Below are 16,240 nucleotides of genomic sequence, written 5' to 3' on the forward strand. Positions count from 1 at the left end.
TTCATGTATGCGCGTCCACCTGAGCTGACCAATCAGGGAGAGTATGTAAATGAGGCCGGAGTGAGTACTCCACTGTCTCACGAGACGAGCGTCATTTTATCACTCCACTCAGTCAGCACGAGCAGCACATTCATGCGCCTGGATCGCACAGGATTACATGCTAACGGAGAACAGTGCGCGACATATACTAAGGATTTCCGTTTCTAATGTGCAATATGACTTTTGAAGACCCGTGTGGAGAGAACGCAACGGAAAGGTATGTTTAAATATAAAACTTACTGGTGTTGCATATTTGTTTGAGCCGAGCATCACGCATGTTATCTGTCTGTGCGGTTGAAAGATCACGAGGCTCACTTTTTTTTTTTTGACATTTTAATACAGATTTCTTCTTAGTTACATGCTTCACTGACTTTTACTCAAACGCGTCTACCATTGCACATGGTCTCCTGTGCTGCATCGCATGCAGAAGTTTGACCAAACGACTTAAAGTCGTGACATTGATTAAATGTCCTTTATTCTTCTGCAAATCGCGTTCATGCAAAAGTTATTTTTATATAAATGAAAGCTAATGTGTGTTTTCTAATCATCTCTTAGAATGGACTCAGTTGAACAGGCACTGGAAGAGCTCCTGACTGCTGCATTACCTCAGGGTTGCATCACTGTGGGAGTTTATGAGGCAGCGAAGTCACTTAATGTGTAAGTAGTCATTGCAAATCCCTTTCAATTCATAAATGGGTCATTCCACATTTTAAAACTGCCATAAATGCTGGGATGTATGTAATGGGTTAAAATTTTTACCTGGCTGCCATTAGTTTTAAGGTCATGACACTACAGTGCGTTTAGTATAGACAACACAAGATCTTTTTCTGTTTTTGCACATTTTAAAATCTACTTTCATTGTCATTTTTACAGTGACCCAGATAATGTGGTTTTATGTCTGCTGGCCACAGACGAGGAGGATGTGAAAGACGTCGCCCTCCAGATTCATTTTACCTTGATTCAAGCGTTCTGCTGCGAGAATGACATCAATATCTTACGAGTGAACAACATGAGACGTCTAGCAGAGATCCTGGAGGGCGTGAAACCGGGAGGAGAGTCGATGGACCTCCACTGCGTATTAGTCACCGTATGTGTCATTTCATTCTCCTAGTATCAGTTTATTGCTCGCACGCAAGGTAGCCTCAAGCGATGGCAGCTGCACATTTGCAGAATTGTTGATGCATATTCATATGAACTGCCAGGAAGGTTTAGTTAAACTCTTTGAGGGCGGTGCGACTGAAGTAGTTTAAAGTTCAATGATCCATTAGAGCGTCTGTGATGTGGAATTCCCGCCGGTCTGGGGCTGCAGTAAACTGGCAGCTCTTCAGTGAGATCTAATAACAGTGTTGAACGTCTGTGGCTGCCTTTAGTATTCGCAGAACTTCCTGTGCAACACTGGGGCATTTCTGCAAACACGGTTTCCTGGAAGAAAAGCTCTGTGAAGTGACCATCTTTAACAAATTAGAGAGAGGCCCTTTGAAAACAAGTGCTTGTCCGTTAAGCAGCAGCTGTTAAAACCACTCCCCGCCAGACTCTTGCTGTGGACCTTTGAATTGATTTAGAATTGCATTTACAAATTTTCTTTTTTTTTTTTTTTTCCTCACAGAATCCACAGTCATCCACATGGAAGGATCCAGCTCTCAGCAAACTGAATAGGTTCTGCAGAGACAGTCGGGGTTTGGACCAGTGGGTGCCGGTTATCAATCTGCCTGAACGATGAACAGAAGAAGACTCACTATGTCAGAGCTTTTACGGGCTCCTGCATTAGATTTGTGATTTGCTCTGGATGAAGCCTAATGCCACTGAGAATGACACATGAGGGGGATTTACGAAATGCAATGGATGATGTGTTTTCCAGCAAACCCAATGATCAGAAGTGTGGATTTTGTTTGTCCGGTTGGACAGGCAATTCATGGTTTCACCACAGAGCAGGAAGAATGACTCAGCACTGTGTTCGCAGTGCTGCCAAGGAGCGACAAGTTTGCCGGGAACTGTACAGGAAACTGAATCAGACATGCTGGATTAGAGTACTAAGAATAAGCAGAGAGACTGGAGTGCGTTCAACTGGATTCTACTCAATGACATGTGATCAGACTGTCGGAGGTCAGATGGACTGTTAAATGAAGGGCATGACCCTTTTGCAGACAAACTGCAATTACAAACCATAACTTATGATGTTAATGCTGTCCTGTATTATAATTATTTAAAAGGGAATGTACAACAGTCTATTAGTGATTTGGATAGAAATGAGTTATTTGTTTTAATTCAACCATTCTGGAATATGTTCCATATTTTAAACTGTTCATTTTAAACTTTTAATTTATTAATTGTATTTATTTTGTTGCGTTCATTGTCAGAAATTTAAAAATAAAATGTCTGACACATGTGCATCTGTCTTTGGCAGTGTTTCTGTTGTCTCTGAAATGCATGTTTATGCATATGCATGTAAAAGCAAATACATGAATATGTTATAGTGTCTGAAAACACTAGTTTTCCACAATATATCGGTACCATATCGGTTGTGGGCCGATATTACAGATTTTTTTTCATATGCAGTTTAATTGTACTCGTTCATTGCCCGTATTTTTAGGGGTTCAAGCATGTACCGCTGAAACCCTATTGTAATTGTTAGAATAGTCATGGATCAGCGATCTCCATGTAAAACTGATCGTGCAGACCACACTATAAGTTGTAGAGACTTGAAACTTGGAGGGATGGTAGTACTCACACCACATGCAACGTGACCAAGGCTTGCCCCAATCGGCCTGATGGGGACGCTACAGCGATCAAAAGTACAAAATTGCGTATAACTCCTAAACCGTCAGACGCAAGCTCAAGTGTCTTAAGTTGTTGGAAACCGAAATTTTCAGGTATTTTGAATTTTTTGAAAAACCTACTTTTGCGAACTAGTCCCAGGTTTTCACCCGACTGGAACCAAGCCAGTGCAGAAAGATTCTCTGGAGAGTGAATATCAATAATTCTCAAAAAAAAAAAAAGTTGAGCTTTCGACTCATCGTCGCATAGTGGCGCCAAAACGTTTTAAAGGGGCAGGGCCACTTTTAGTAAAATGCCTGTAACTCCTGGATGAAATGAAATATCTCCACCCAACTCAGAACACTTATGTAAAACCTCAATCTGATGTCACAGGAAAAAAAATCTGAGCTTGGCCACTTGGTGGCGCTATAAAAATGTAAAAAAATTGCTATAACTGCGTAACCATTTGCCCTATGAACAATAAAATCGGTGTGCACGGTCTTGGTCCGAGGTGCCACATGTGTCTACAAGGACATTTGCATATCTCAAAAAACACGGGCGTCATTGGCCAGTGGGCCTGTTCGACTCACAGACCCAAAGGTCTAAGAGAAATTTTAAAGAAATTGGCCACTGGTGGGGGTGGTGATATCGCAACCCTGGTATGAATTTAAATTAGTTTTGTGATCATCTAACAGTCACTTAGATGATGGTAAATGCTCAACATTTATAAATGCAAATAATTTAACTGCACTGTTAAAGTGAATCTTAAAATAATAAATCTTTGCAAATCTTGAAATGAAAACCCATTTTTCATACTGTACATTATAATGTTACGATGCTAATGTTTTTGTACGTTTTAGGGTATTTATGTACAATTTGAATAGAATTTGAATTTTTAAGGCCTTAGTCAGCCGTAAAATTATTGGTTTATAGAAATTAGTATTTCAGTATCAGTCCATTCCTCCTTAAAAATCACTTCATGGTCAATGAACGTGTACAAAAACAACATTTATTTGCACTAAAAAAAAAAAAAAAATTTCAGACTTTTTGCAACTACTTATTTTGATATAAGTGCAACGTGTGTAAAATGTTTCACAAGGCAGGCACATTTTGAGGGCAGTATAGTAGAGGGCAGTTTTAAAGTGTCATTGGGTTTTGTTTTGTCAACAGCATTTTGAAAGCCGTCCAACAGCTTTCTTCTCTCGCATTGCTAAAAAAAGCTATTTCCACAAGTAGGCGGGACAGAGAATTCCATTACGTTCACTACGGCAGCTGGGAGACGCATGACGTCGGGTCATCGTGGCCATATCTTTACACAAAACAGTAGATAATCCGGGCCCTGACCAAGCCAGAAATAGAAACAGCACTGAGAGTGAATCATACCTGACAGCATCAGCAGGGGTGGAGGACATGCTAAACGATTGCTGAGTTAAAACGTGGACAAAGACAGAAAAAAAAAAAAAAGATAGAATGAGTCAAGGCCATTCAAGGCTGCAGCAGGAGAGCTGACAACTAAAAATAGCCCTCTGTTCCCTTTGCTTAGTTCACTGCAAGAATGAAACAGGACAAAGTGAGAACAGACTGGAAAGACCCTAATACACATTGAAAACCACTGTAAACTGTTGATTCATTTCCAGCTAAAGCTTTGCTGCATTGCTCAAGCAGTTGATGCTGGGAAGAAGGATTCAGGCTTTTAGTAGAAACTGGGTAATTAGATATTTTCAAACAGGAGTCCACTTATGGTTAGGTTCACAAGGAGGTGTTTGACATGCTCCCCCTAAACTAGGGATGCACAATATATGCATATAAAAGTTTTAATATTTAGGGTTTTCAATTGTGCATGCTGCTTTGTCATCATCTTTAAAAACACAAAACGTTAATTATTTAATAACACGGTTAAAAGTAATCTTGATCAATTCTCGTAATATCCATTTTTACATATATTATACTGCCCAAATCCACACATTTTAAAATCTAAAACAATTACATACTTTATCTACAGTTGCATATTACATACTTTATCTAATTACAAAAATATGAGTAATCAGTTAAACAAAACCTACATTTTCATGTTATAAAGTTTTATTTTTATACAGTACACTGTATTTTGTTTTTAAATGTTCAAGCTGTTAATAAAAAGATTATTGGAGTTTTACAAGAAAATACTATTTAGTTTTTCTGCTTCAAAATTTCACATTTAAGTCAATGTGTTACTTTGCAATTATTTGTAAAATTCACTTGCAATTTCTAAGTCTACGTTCACACTGAGTCTTATTGCTAAATTTTTGCTCAAATAATTTTTTTTTGTATAGCTGTTTACATTGTTGTTTTAAATGTGGCCAATATCAGATTTCCAGTGTGAACAGATGAAGATTTTGAACTGACCTGTATGTGCAAAAGAACAATATGAACAGGGTTGCCAGGTTTTCACACCGAAATTTGCCCAATAGCTTCTCAAAACTAGTTTAAAATATTTTGTTAGTGAGGTTGCTTTAACCAACAAAGTTGAAAAACAACCCGCGGTAACACTGAAAAAATAGTCTAATTCCGAGGGAAAACTGTGGACTTGGCAACACTTTTGCCATACGGAAGTAGACAGAGAAGATAAAGTAAGCAATTATGCTTTTATTTAGGCAATGCCAAGTTAGGCTACTTTAACGCTGTTGCCGCAGGTTGTTTTTCATGTACGCGGGTTGAAGTGACCTCAACAACATGATATTTAGCTCCTGAAATGTGGATTTTATCAGGGGAACCTTGCCAAAAACGTGTATTTTACCACCTGGGATGCGATTTTTACAGAGGGACCCCTTCCAAATTTTGAGTAGCAATTGGGGGATTTTGTTGTAAAATCCTGGCAACCTTCACACTACGAGCCTTATTCTGATTATGTAATTCCGATTTTTGCTCAAATCTATTTTTTTTTTTTGTATAGCTGTTCACATTTTATTTTTTTAAAGTGGCAAATATCTGATTTCCAGTGTGAACAGATAATGGTTCTGACCTGACTCGAAAGTGCAAAAGAACAATATGAACAGGGTTGCCAAGTTTCACAACAAAATCTGCCCAACTGCTTCTCAAAACTACAGTAGTCAACATTTGAAGTGGATCAAAAAAAGTTCATAAAAGTTGTCCTAAGACAAGAACAGGCGTTCTTTTTGGTTGTAGGACAAATTTAACAAAAGGTTTCGATCCACTTCAAATGTTGACTACTATATAGTCCAAAATTAGCCTAATTGTGTTCCGGGTGGTCAATACTGCATTAGTGGTGTCACTTCAACCAACAGTGTTAAAAAACAACCCACCGCAACATTGAAAAAGTAGCCTAATTCCAAGGGAAAACTGTGGACTTGGCAACACTTCTGCAGCGCGCTGTCATACGGAAGTAAACACTGAGGACATGAAGTAATCAATTATGCGTTTATTCGTTGCCAAATTGGACTACTTTAATACTGTTGCTGTGGGTTGTCTTTTATGTCATGGGTTAAAGTGACCCCCAATAATGTGATATTTAGCCACAGGAAAGCAGATTTTACCAGGGGAACCTCGCCAAAAATTGTGTATTTTACCACCTGGAAGGCGGGACCAGGGGCCCCCTCTGAAACGCGATTGGGCAAGTTTTGAGTAGCAATTGTTATTTAAATATAGCGTTAATGAGGTTGCTTTAATCAACGGAGTTGGAAAACAACCCGCGGCAAGAGAGAGAGAAAAATTTACCAGGGGAATGTCTCCAGAAAATGTGTATTTACTTATTGACTTATTGGTTAATTATATTTATTATATTTCACTCTGTATTTATTATTTATTTACTTCTTTATTTTTTTTCCATCTGTGTTAATATGAATGAGGGGATTGTAGAAGGGATTTATAATGGACAATATCTTATTGATCACCTTGTTATCATTATTCAATCTGTATTGTCCCACAAAAGACCAATAAAAAGATTTGAAGTAGAAAATGTGTATTTTATCACCCGGAATGCAATTTTTACTGGGGGACCCCCTCCGAAACACGATTGGTCTAGTTTTGAGTAGCAATTGTTTTTTTTTTTTTTGTTGTGAAAACCTGGCAACCTTGGTTTATTTATTGTGTGATCTGCAGCAGAAGCCAGCAAAATTTTGCACAGGAAATATGAAAAATAAAAAACATGTATGTGACAGAGGAGAGAAGAGTTATAAATTTTTTTTAACAGTTATTTTTATGGGCATTTATGCCTTTTATTAGGATAGGACAGTAGAGACATGACAAGAAAACATTGGGTGGAATTACTCTGCACACTAACTGTGATGCATAAACCCGGTTAGACAGCCAGACTGGGCCATTTTGGGAGGGGTATTTCTCTACTAGGCTGACTAGTAGTAAACAGGGCTGACATTATGTTCCTGCCTCATTGACCTCTGGAGTTTTTCTACTGCCCAGCTTGCCATTAACCTCATCCTGCTAAATACAGGTCTGCAGGTAAGTGGAGTGAAATAGTGGTACTTTCTCTCCAAAAGTGCCTGGAGCTGGGAAACTCCACCTTCAAGGGGATCATTCGGACCATGATTTTCGGTGGAAGCGAGACGTCGGCTGTTCCCACGCATGAGGAATGCAAATGTTTCTAAAGGGACTGACTGCAGCGCCACAGATCAAACTCAGAGAGCATGAAGGACAATTTAATGCTCAGCTTCTCAGAGGAGTAACAGGCCATTGTAATTAACCCTTTACTCGCCATATCAAGTGATTATACTGTACTGTTAAGGGGAAGAGTTTTAATTTAGGTATTTTAAAGAAATAAAAGAAATAAAATTATCAAAAATGACATTAAAAACATATAAAAATCCTATTTATTCCTATTAAATGCTGTTCTTTTGAAATTTCGATTTACTAAAGCATCCTGAAAAAGCACCAAAAATAAAAACAATGATACAACAATGATAAAACTAAGAAAAGTTACATATTTTATCCTCAGGAGAGTAATACTACTACTCTTTCATCCTGAAATACCAAATATTAGTGTCCGGCACCGTCATTAATGGACACCTGTGGTCTCACAAAGCTTTGGGATTTAGCTGAATAATAACAAATAAATAATAGGTGATATACTGAATGGCTCTTTGTTTCCCTCATACAGGATTACAGGATTTATCCTGGAGCTTTTCCGCTGAGCTACAGGTAACTTTATCGCTAAAAATGACACGACCACAAAGCCAGTTCATCAATCATAGACAAGACGCGCTGCTGATTACATCAATATAGGGCAGTAAATACAGCCTGACCTGGTTCTGAGTGCAGCAGGTACGAGAGGAGCTCTTCTGGGATCATTGCATAACAACAGGGCTTTGACCCGAAGCCCCAAATAAAACAATATCAGAGAAATTAGAGCAAGTGGGAATAGTGAGACCATGAACACCTGGCTGCTGGGGGAAAGCATGAGGCAGCCATTAAATACACATTATCTTCTCCCAATAGCGACATAAAATAAACTTGATATGCCAAAACACACACACATATTATTGCAATTTAAAATACCTGCTTTGTATTTTAATATATTTTAAAACAATTTATTCCTGTAATAGTAAAGCTGGAGTTTTCAACATCCACAAGATTCTTCAGAAATCATACTAATACGCTGTTCTGGAATTAAAGGAATAGTTCACCCAAAAATGAAAATTCTGTCATTAATTACTCACCCTCATGTCGTTCCAAACCTGTAAGACCTTCATTCATCTTCGGAACACAAATCAAGAAATTTCTGATGTATGCTGCCGAACGCACGGCGAAGACTGACATGGAAGAAAAGAAATTGTTGAATAAAGTCATTATTTTTGTCTTCTTTGCACACAAAAAGTTTTCTCGTAGCTTCATGACATTACAGTTGAACCACTGATGTCACATGGACTATTTTAACAACGTTCTTCTACCTTCTGGGTCTTGAACATGTCAGTTGTGTTGTCGTCTGTGCAGGGTCAGAAAGCTCTCGGATTTCATCAAAAATGTCTTAAAGGGGTCATCGGATGCCCATTTTCCACAAGTTGATATGACTCTTTAGGGTCTTAATGAAAAGTCTATAATATACTTTGATTAGAAATTCTCAATGGTTTTGTAAAACAACACCCTTTTTACCTTGTCAAAATAAGCTCTGCAAAAATCATCTCATTCTAAGAGGTTGTTCCTTTAAATGCAAATGAGCTCTGCTTACCCCGCCCCTCTCTTCTCTCTGTGGAATGACGATCTTGTTTACTTTAGCCGCATTAAGCCGCTAAACTTCCTAACTACCATGTTATAAGGAAAGGCGATCGCAAAGATTAATAAAAAAACACTTATACACACTTCTGCTGTAAGTGAAGCTGGAATGATTTGCGCAAACATAGACGGATATATGTAGATCGGGAGGCGCATTCCCTTCACAAACAAACATGATCTACTGCATCTTCAGCGGCTCAGATGTCGGGAGTAAATGACGACCACTACGTTCATTATTACATCCAGCAACACAACACCTCAATCGCTCAATTGGAAATTTTCTTGTCTAACTTACATCCCTGCTTCGGCATCGAAACAAGGAAAGTTACTGGACTGTGACTGCTAGTCTAAGGTAAGAGCTCATGTAAATCAACTATTGTGGGAGCGGCCTCTGTCTGTGTGACGGCACCCCCTGGCAGGGGATATTATTTTTACAGATTAATTAAAAACCACTGCATGGATTTTTATCATTATAGGGTAGATTTGTACATACACTGCCAACACACATTATTGTTCAAACCACATGAAAAAGTGAAGTTTTCATCTGATGACCCCTTTAATTTGTGTTACGAAGATGAACGAAGGTCTTACAGGTTTGGAAAGACATGAGGGTGAGTAAATAATGACAGAATTTTCATTTTTGGGTGAACTATCCCTTTAAGAAACATTCTGTTCTATGGCATTTACTAATGTTAGTTCCACTTGTAAATAAATAAGTAAATGTTAGGCTGGACTCACCAGAGAACATATACAAACAAGACAACATGACTGAGAATAAATCTTTAATTAGTTGGAAAAAAGAACACATCTACAACCCAGCATATTGTGACCCAGCTCTGGAATTTCAGCACAAAGAAAGGAAGGTGGAAAATTCACTCACCAAATGCTCTTCATATTAAAAATATTTTTTTAAAGGCAAAAAGAGATAAGAAGGCAGACTGAAGAGCTTGTGCATGTCGTATTTTCAATACAAAAGCACCTTCTGAATTGACCACAGCATCAAGAAAACAACAGGCCACTGAGATAACTCAATACTACTGTTAGGAAACATTACAAAAGCATCACACAACAAGAAAGCAAGGCTGAAATTGCCATTCAAAGCATACTGTTGTTCAGATAAAATCTTGATGTGTGAAGTTCAGTTGCATGATACACAGGCATAGATATGTCCAGCCTAAGGCATAAGACAGATGTGTAATGATGAAGACACACAGTGAAGATTTCAGGGTTCACAGTAGTTTCACTCTGGCTGTCGTCTCGAGACAGGAGCGTGGCAGTGAACGAGTCAGAGCAGGAATACTTCATTAAGGCTGGTACAGCTGGTCTGGTGAAGTTGTTTTCTGCCAGCTGTGTCATGAAGGCATTACACACTCACTTTCATTAAATGCATGGCAATTCACAAGAGTGTTACAAAAAACAAGGTACAGGAGTTGTAAACATGGAATGTTGTCAAAACGCATGATTATAACAGTCACAAAAAGAACTACAATCAGAGGAACCATCATGTGCTCAGTGTCTGTGTATTGAAAAATCATATGCAACCCTATGTATGTTTCTATTGCTGGTTAGATCCCAGAATGAGATGGCACAATGACATTAAAATTTTGTCATAAAAAAAAGAACAATGATTACAAATCAAAACAATCAGGAGAAATGCAATTGTATGTTAACATAAGGCATCTCGTAAATAATCATTAAAGGGTTATAATATATTACGTACCATGATCTGCAGTGATATTGCTACTGTATCTATACATAAACAGGGCAATAACACAAGACAAGTATTCTAATGCAAATTCAAAGGGGAAATCTCATCCCATTTACTGAATGTAGACATTTTGGTAACACTTTGCAATAAGATAAAATTTTAAGATTTAAAGAATCATCATGTTAATGATGTAAATAAATGCTGTTATTGTGAACTTTCTATTCATTCAAGTTTCTAAAATTATATTAAGCAGAATAATAATTAATATGATTTTTTTCTCTTGAGCACCAAATCAGCATATGTAGCAATGAAAACGGAAATTCAGCTTCGTCCCCACAGGAATAAATTGTATTTAAAAAAGATACGAAAGATATTTTAATTTTTAATAATTTGATATACACTACCAGTCAAAAATTTTCAGATTTTTCTGATTTTTAATCTCTTCTGCTCACCAAGCCTGCATTTATTTGATCCAAAGTAATATTTTTAGTATTAACTGTTTTCTATTTGAATATATTTTAAAATGTATATATATAACATACATTTAAAAAAAAAATCTAACAATTTTAATAAAAAGAAAATCTTACAGACCCCACACTTTTGAATGGTAGTGTATACTAATACATTTTAACATTTCAAGTTGTATTAATTATTAATTGTATTAATTAACTTTAGCTATGAATTATGTCTTAAAAATGAATAACAGTACAGTGCATTTATAAATTAACATTAACTTAATAACCGCTGGTAAATTTTGCTTCATTGCTAATTCATGATTCCTAATACATTACTATTAACAAATGTAACCTTATTGTAAAGTGTTTCCCAACTTTTGTTTCACTAATTAAACTAAGAAAAAAAAAGTGGTGAATAAGAACACCTCCATACAAATGCATGATCATGTCACCTTGTATTACTCTTTAAATGCTGATCTGTGAGTTTTGGCAGTTGCTGAACTTTTGAAACACAGTTCACCTGTTTTACTGCGAGAAAATAAAAAGGGCACAGTGTTGCGTGTAGTGATTTGACAGGAGGGGTTAGCTTTGTATCACTCCATTGTTTAGACACAGTGAGTTAATGAGGGAGGGCCGGAGTAGCATTACGTCAATGTGACGCCTCCAAAGACACCTGTTTCCTCCTCCACTGAGCACAAGCACCCTTCACACATTTGTGATGCTGACATTTCACCCCTCACATCAACCCCCCACACCTCCCTGTGACTAGACGCCTTTAAAAATATCAGACGGGGTCAAAGCACCGCTGATGAGGCTCTGCTTATCTGCAGATATATATTACAGAGTGGAGTCATTAAAAATGATCGTTTCCTGTGCTTCATGATACAAGCCAACCCACTCTGACCTCACCCTTTATTTGCAGAAGACACAACCACATCAGTGGACACTATCACAAAGCAAACAACTCATCTGTGCTGTGCCCTAAAGCGAAAAAATTCATTCATAGTTTGGTTTTGTCTTTGCACCACAAATGATTTGTTTACTAGGAGCTTTGACTCTTCTTTTAACAGACAGCAGGAGCATTTCTAGTGTGGATAGAATCAAATAATAGCTTGGGGTTTAGCTCATTTTAAGGTGAATAGTGAATGAATGTTTGAAGATCATATTCTTTCTATTAAAAAAAATAATAAAAGGGAACATCAAAACATACATCAAGAGTTCAGGCATCCTACTACAATATAGTGCAGGGCTTCTTATCTTTAAAAGGATTTTCTGAAGTTGGGATACCCATAAGCAGAGGATCATACTTGGCATGTTCACTGCAGTAATGCATGAGGTCTGCAGAAGCTTTAGACACCTGCAAAGAAGAGATACAATAATAGTTACATTTGTGTTCATTAGTTATTAAATTCTGTCAAACCTATGACTTTTGTTTTTTGTGCAAAACACAAAAGGAGAATATTTCAAGTTATTTTGCTTTTTTGCCCATGCAGTGAATGTCAATAGCTATGTTTCAATCCAAAGTTGTGATTTTAACTTATGAGAAAATGAGAAATGAGAAAATTTGAATTTTGCATATAAAACATATGCAAATAAAGACATTTCCATTTCAACTATTTCCATCGTTACTTTGTGCGATACTGGCAAAATATCAATAATAAAAACAACAATGTCTGCAACGGGGGAAGCCTGCAGCTCTTTTTCCTTACATAATAAGTGATTTGCAGCAGATGAAATGCAGTAATAAACACTGTCATGTTATCTTGCATGCAGATGCCTGATGTTTAGGAACGCAATTGTGAGAGACAGTTATGGGAGGTGATTATGCCAAATCATTTTGATCATGGACTTTGCCTCAGGCATTCCAAAATTACTAAAACAACATTTGAAATGGCATGTGATGAGATTGGTGTGCTGGTTAGTTCAGACATTCCATTATATGATCTGTTAAGGAAAAGTCAGTTATTTCAAAGTCAAAGTCCGGTTTTTTTGCGCATCAAGGAGTTTATTAGATAAATTTGTTTCCATTGTTGTTTTTTTTTGTCACATTTGGGATTTAAGAAATTATCCATCTTAATTGAGCACTTGCATTTTTTTTACATGCAAATTGGTGTTTCTAACTATTAATTTGTCATTAAAGAAGTAAAACCTGCCAAATCTACGACTTTTGTTCTTAAGGACTTTTGCACTTAAGGATAATATTTTAACCGTTTCTGTGCATGCAGTGAAGTGTGAACCACTACAATCCATTTTACAATAAAGTTTGTCAATCTGAGGTACTGTAAACTAAATTTTTAATAGTTAATCTGTCAGTGGCTGCTCCATATTTAAAGGTGATCTATCAAGAAAGACCTTTTCCGCATTTAAGTGCTATAATCGAGTCCCCAGTGCATCTACCAACCCAGAAAACGTAAAAAAGGACAACCCAGTAACTTTGTTTTGGTGAGCCTTTTTCTGCAAGCATGTGGAAAAAACGAGCCGCTCAGATTTTGCTCCCCCTGTGATGTAGGAAGGGAATCTTAATATAATATTTCCGCCCCTTATTCTGCACGTTTCCTCCCACGACACCGTCATTTTGTTTCGCAAACGACAACAGCAAAGCATGCTAACTGTTCAGTCATTGGCTGCACAGACGAGCACAGAACACTATTTAGAGTCCCAGCCTTAGAGGAAACTAGGGGTGCTCCAGTTGATCGTCTACTGATCATTATCGGCCGATAATCGTTCGGGGATGTTTGATCGGCGGTCTCTAAAAAGGCCAATCATCGTAAATCGATCTAGAGCTGATGACGCGCCTGCCGTGAGAGGTTTGGCATGACATGCGGCACCGTCTCAGGTGCTTATCGGCGCGGGTTAAAACAATTAAAATGCTGAAGGTGAGGGACAAGTCAGTTGAAAACCTTATGTGAGACGTAATTTCACAAACAGCACGAGGGAATGACCGTGCGCCCTCTCTCTTTCTCTCTCAAAAGTGCGTGAATGGCTTCCAATCACCACATTGCGTCTGACTATAAGCGAGCTGCACAGTTGACACAGGAATTGTTACTTGCACAATAGAATCAGTGTTGCATCGTCGCTTAAGTTCGTAAACTGCATTTCTTTTTAATTCTTTCCAGTGTCTAAACCATTCAGCGCTCGTGTGCTCTACTGGAGATTGGGCGCTCAAAAAGATCGGTATCAGTGATCAGATCGGCAGATACCGCTTCCTGTGAAGCAGGAAGTCATATCTGTGATCGGCCTCAAAAATCGGCCTCAAAAATCCTGATCGGAGCACCCCTAGAGGAGACAGAGTTTCTTTTTTATTTACTGTATATTATGCTGCTGCCACACAGATCTAATATAATTATATTAGTCACACGTTTATGAATAAACCATATAAATCATAATAATAATAAGGAGCCTTTAATTGCCTACATAGCCTAATAGGCACTTAAGCGCACACAAAAAAAGCTTGCCACAGCGCACCAGCAGACATAACAATTATGATTGTGTCTGGGAAAAACAGCAAGGAGACTGCATTAACATTTTAATAATTTATTGATAAACTAGCCTAGTGCTCCTGCTTAAGAGATGAATTCAGCGACACTTGTAGTGGATGCGCCTATATGCATGTTTCATATGGATTACATAATTTGAGAATATTTGTTTTTTTATTTGAATTGGTTCATTTAAAGGAACACTCCACTTTTTTTTTTGAAAACAGGCTCATTGTCCAAATCCCCTAGAATTAAACAGTTGAGTTTTACGTTTTCGAATCCATTCAGCCGATCTCCGGATCTGGCGGTAGCACTTTTAGCATAGCTTAGCATAGATCATTGAATCTGATTAGACCGATAGCATCTCGCTCAAAAATGACCATATATAATGATGTTATTTTTCCTATTTAAAACACTTCTGTAGTTACATCGTGTACTAAGACTGACGGAAAATGAAAAGTTGTGATTTTCTAGGCTGATATGACTAGGAACTATACTCTCAGGAACTTTGCTGCCGTACCATGGGTAGTGACCAGCACTAAGTTTGTGTACATGCAGAGTTGCAGCGGGCAGAGTTGATGGCTGCGTAATAATATCATTGCGCCTCCTTTACAGATTCGAAAGATGTATTACTTTTATCTATATGACCAAAAATGACATTGAGCATTTTAAGAGCAAGTGACCGCACCGGTGCCTCTATTTGTCATGCACGGAGTGTGCTACTGTTCAGTTTCCACACTCTGCACAGACACTTCAATAGTGCACATTTTTTTAGGTTAAAATTAGACTGTGGCCATGTAAAGTTGCTACTATACACATCTCTCAGATGAAAAGCCACATTTAAGGTTGATGAATGATAGGTTAGTGTTTGCATGTCCTACCCAATGTACTATATAGCACATAGACCAGCCATTAACGATCTATTACAGACTGACAGACATAACCGACAGTTTTTTTTAAATCCTGTGTGTTTTTAACATAAACTTGTGTGTATTTGACGATTTAAGCGCAATAAGACATGAAAGAGAACTTTAGTATATTTACATGCCATGTGACAGCCACTTTCTGTATGCATGGTTTAGATGTGTGCTTAGAAAACCATTTATCAGAAGTTTACACCATTATGGTTTAAAGCGCATGATTTCAATGTGATAGACATGATCATTAAAAACAAACATATTTTTTATTATAGGATCTGAGGTGCAAGCTGTAAAGGCATAGCCCTATTCTGGAAAAGCAGGCGGGGAGCAGCCACTCATTTGCATTTAAAGAGACATGCACGAAAACAGTTTGTTTCTGCTTCTTCTCAATAAAACGCAATTTCAAAATGATATAATAAATTAGCTGTGAGGTATTTTGAACTGAAACTTCACAGACAGATTCTGGGGACACCTGAGACTTACTGTATATTACATATTGTAAAAAGGGGCATAATAGGTCTCCTTCAAGATTTAGTGTCAAGCTGAAAAGTCTAACGGTACACTTACACAACAGTGTACTAAAGACTTGTGGAACAAATCAAACAAACCAGCCCGACAGACACTTGACCCACGGCTGATCATCGGCTTGGTGTGTCCTGGCCTTTA

General features: G+C 37.7%; 2 protein-coding genes across 3 annotated transcripts in view; one reads left to right on the forward strand and one right to left on the reverse strand.

Annotated features, from left to right (window-relative positions):
• The first annotated feature begins 112 nt into the window (after positions 1 to 112).
• Positions 113 to 2,435, forward strand: gadd45ab (growth arrest and DNA-damage-inducible, alpha, b). The gene is made up of 4 exons (XM_051113397.1): positions 113 to 256; positions 595 to 696; positions 913 to 1,126; positions 1,646 to 2,435. The coding sequence occupies exons 1-4, from the start codon at positions 207 to 209 to the stop codon at positions 1,757 to 1,759; spliced, it is 480 nt and encodes a 159-aa protein (XP_050969354.1). The 5' UTR covers positions 113 to 206; the 3' UTR covers positions 1,760 to 2,435.
• A 7,349-nt stretch (positions 2,436 to 9,784) lies between these two features.
• gng12b (guanine nucleotide binding protein (G protein), gamma 12b) overlaps positions 9,785 to 16,240 on the reverse strand; it is a 67,314-nt gene continuing 60,858 nt past the window's right edge. For both annotated transcript variants that reach the window (XM_051112255.1, XM_051112257.1), the window contains exon 3: positions 9,785 to 12,535. In XM_051112255.1, the coding sequence (XP_050968212.1) occupies positions 12,410 to 12,535 (126 nt within the window). In that variant the 3' untranslated portion in view covers positions 9,785 to 12,409. The remainder of the gene's footprint in view (positions 12,536 to 16,240) is intronic.

Source organism: Labeo rohita, chromosome 6, assembly GCF_022985175.1.
Source record: "Labeo rohita strain BAU-BD-2019 chromosome 6, IGBB_LRoh.1.0, whole genome shotgun sequence".
NCBI lineage: Eukaryota > Metazoa > Chordata > Actinopteri > Cypriniformes > Cyprinidae > Labeo > Labeo rohita.

What these genes read in the sequence shown, in the direction of transcription:
- gadd45ab (XM_051113397.1), top strand. Translation starts at nt 207, where the DNA reads ATGTGCAATATGACTTTTGAAGACCCGTGTGGAGAGAACGCAACGGAA. An exon ending in GGAGAGAACGCAACGGAAAG is followed by an intron (nt 257 to 594) that starts GTATGTTTAAAT and finishes ATCATCTCTTAG; the next exon opens with AATGGACTCAGTTGAACAGG. An exon ending in GCAGCGAAGTCACTTAATGT is followed by an intron (nt 697 to 912) that starts GTAAGTAGTCAT and finishes TCATTTTTACAG; the next exon opens with TGACCCAGATAATGTGGTTT.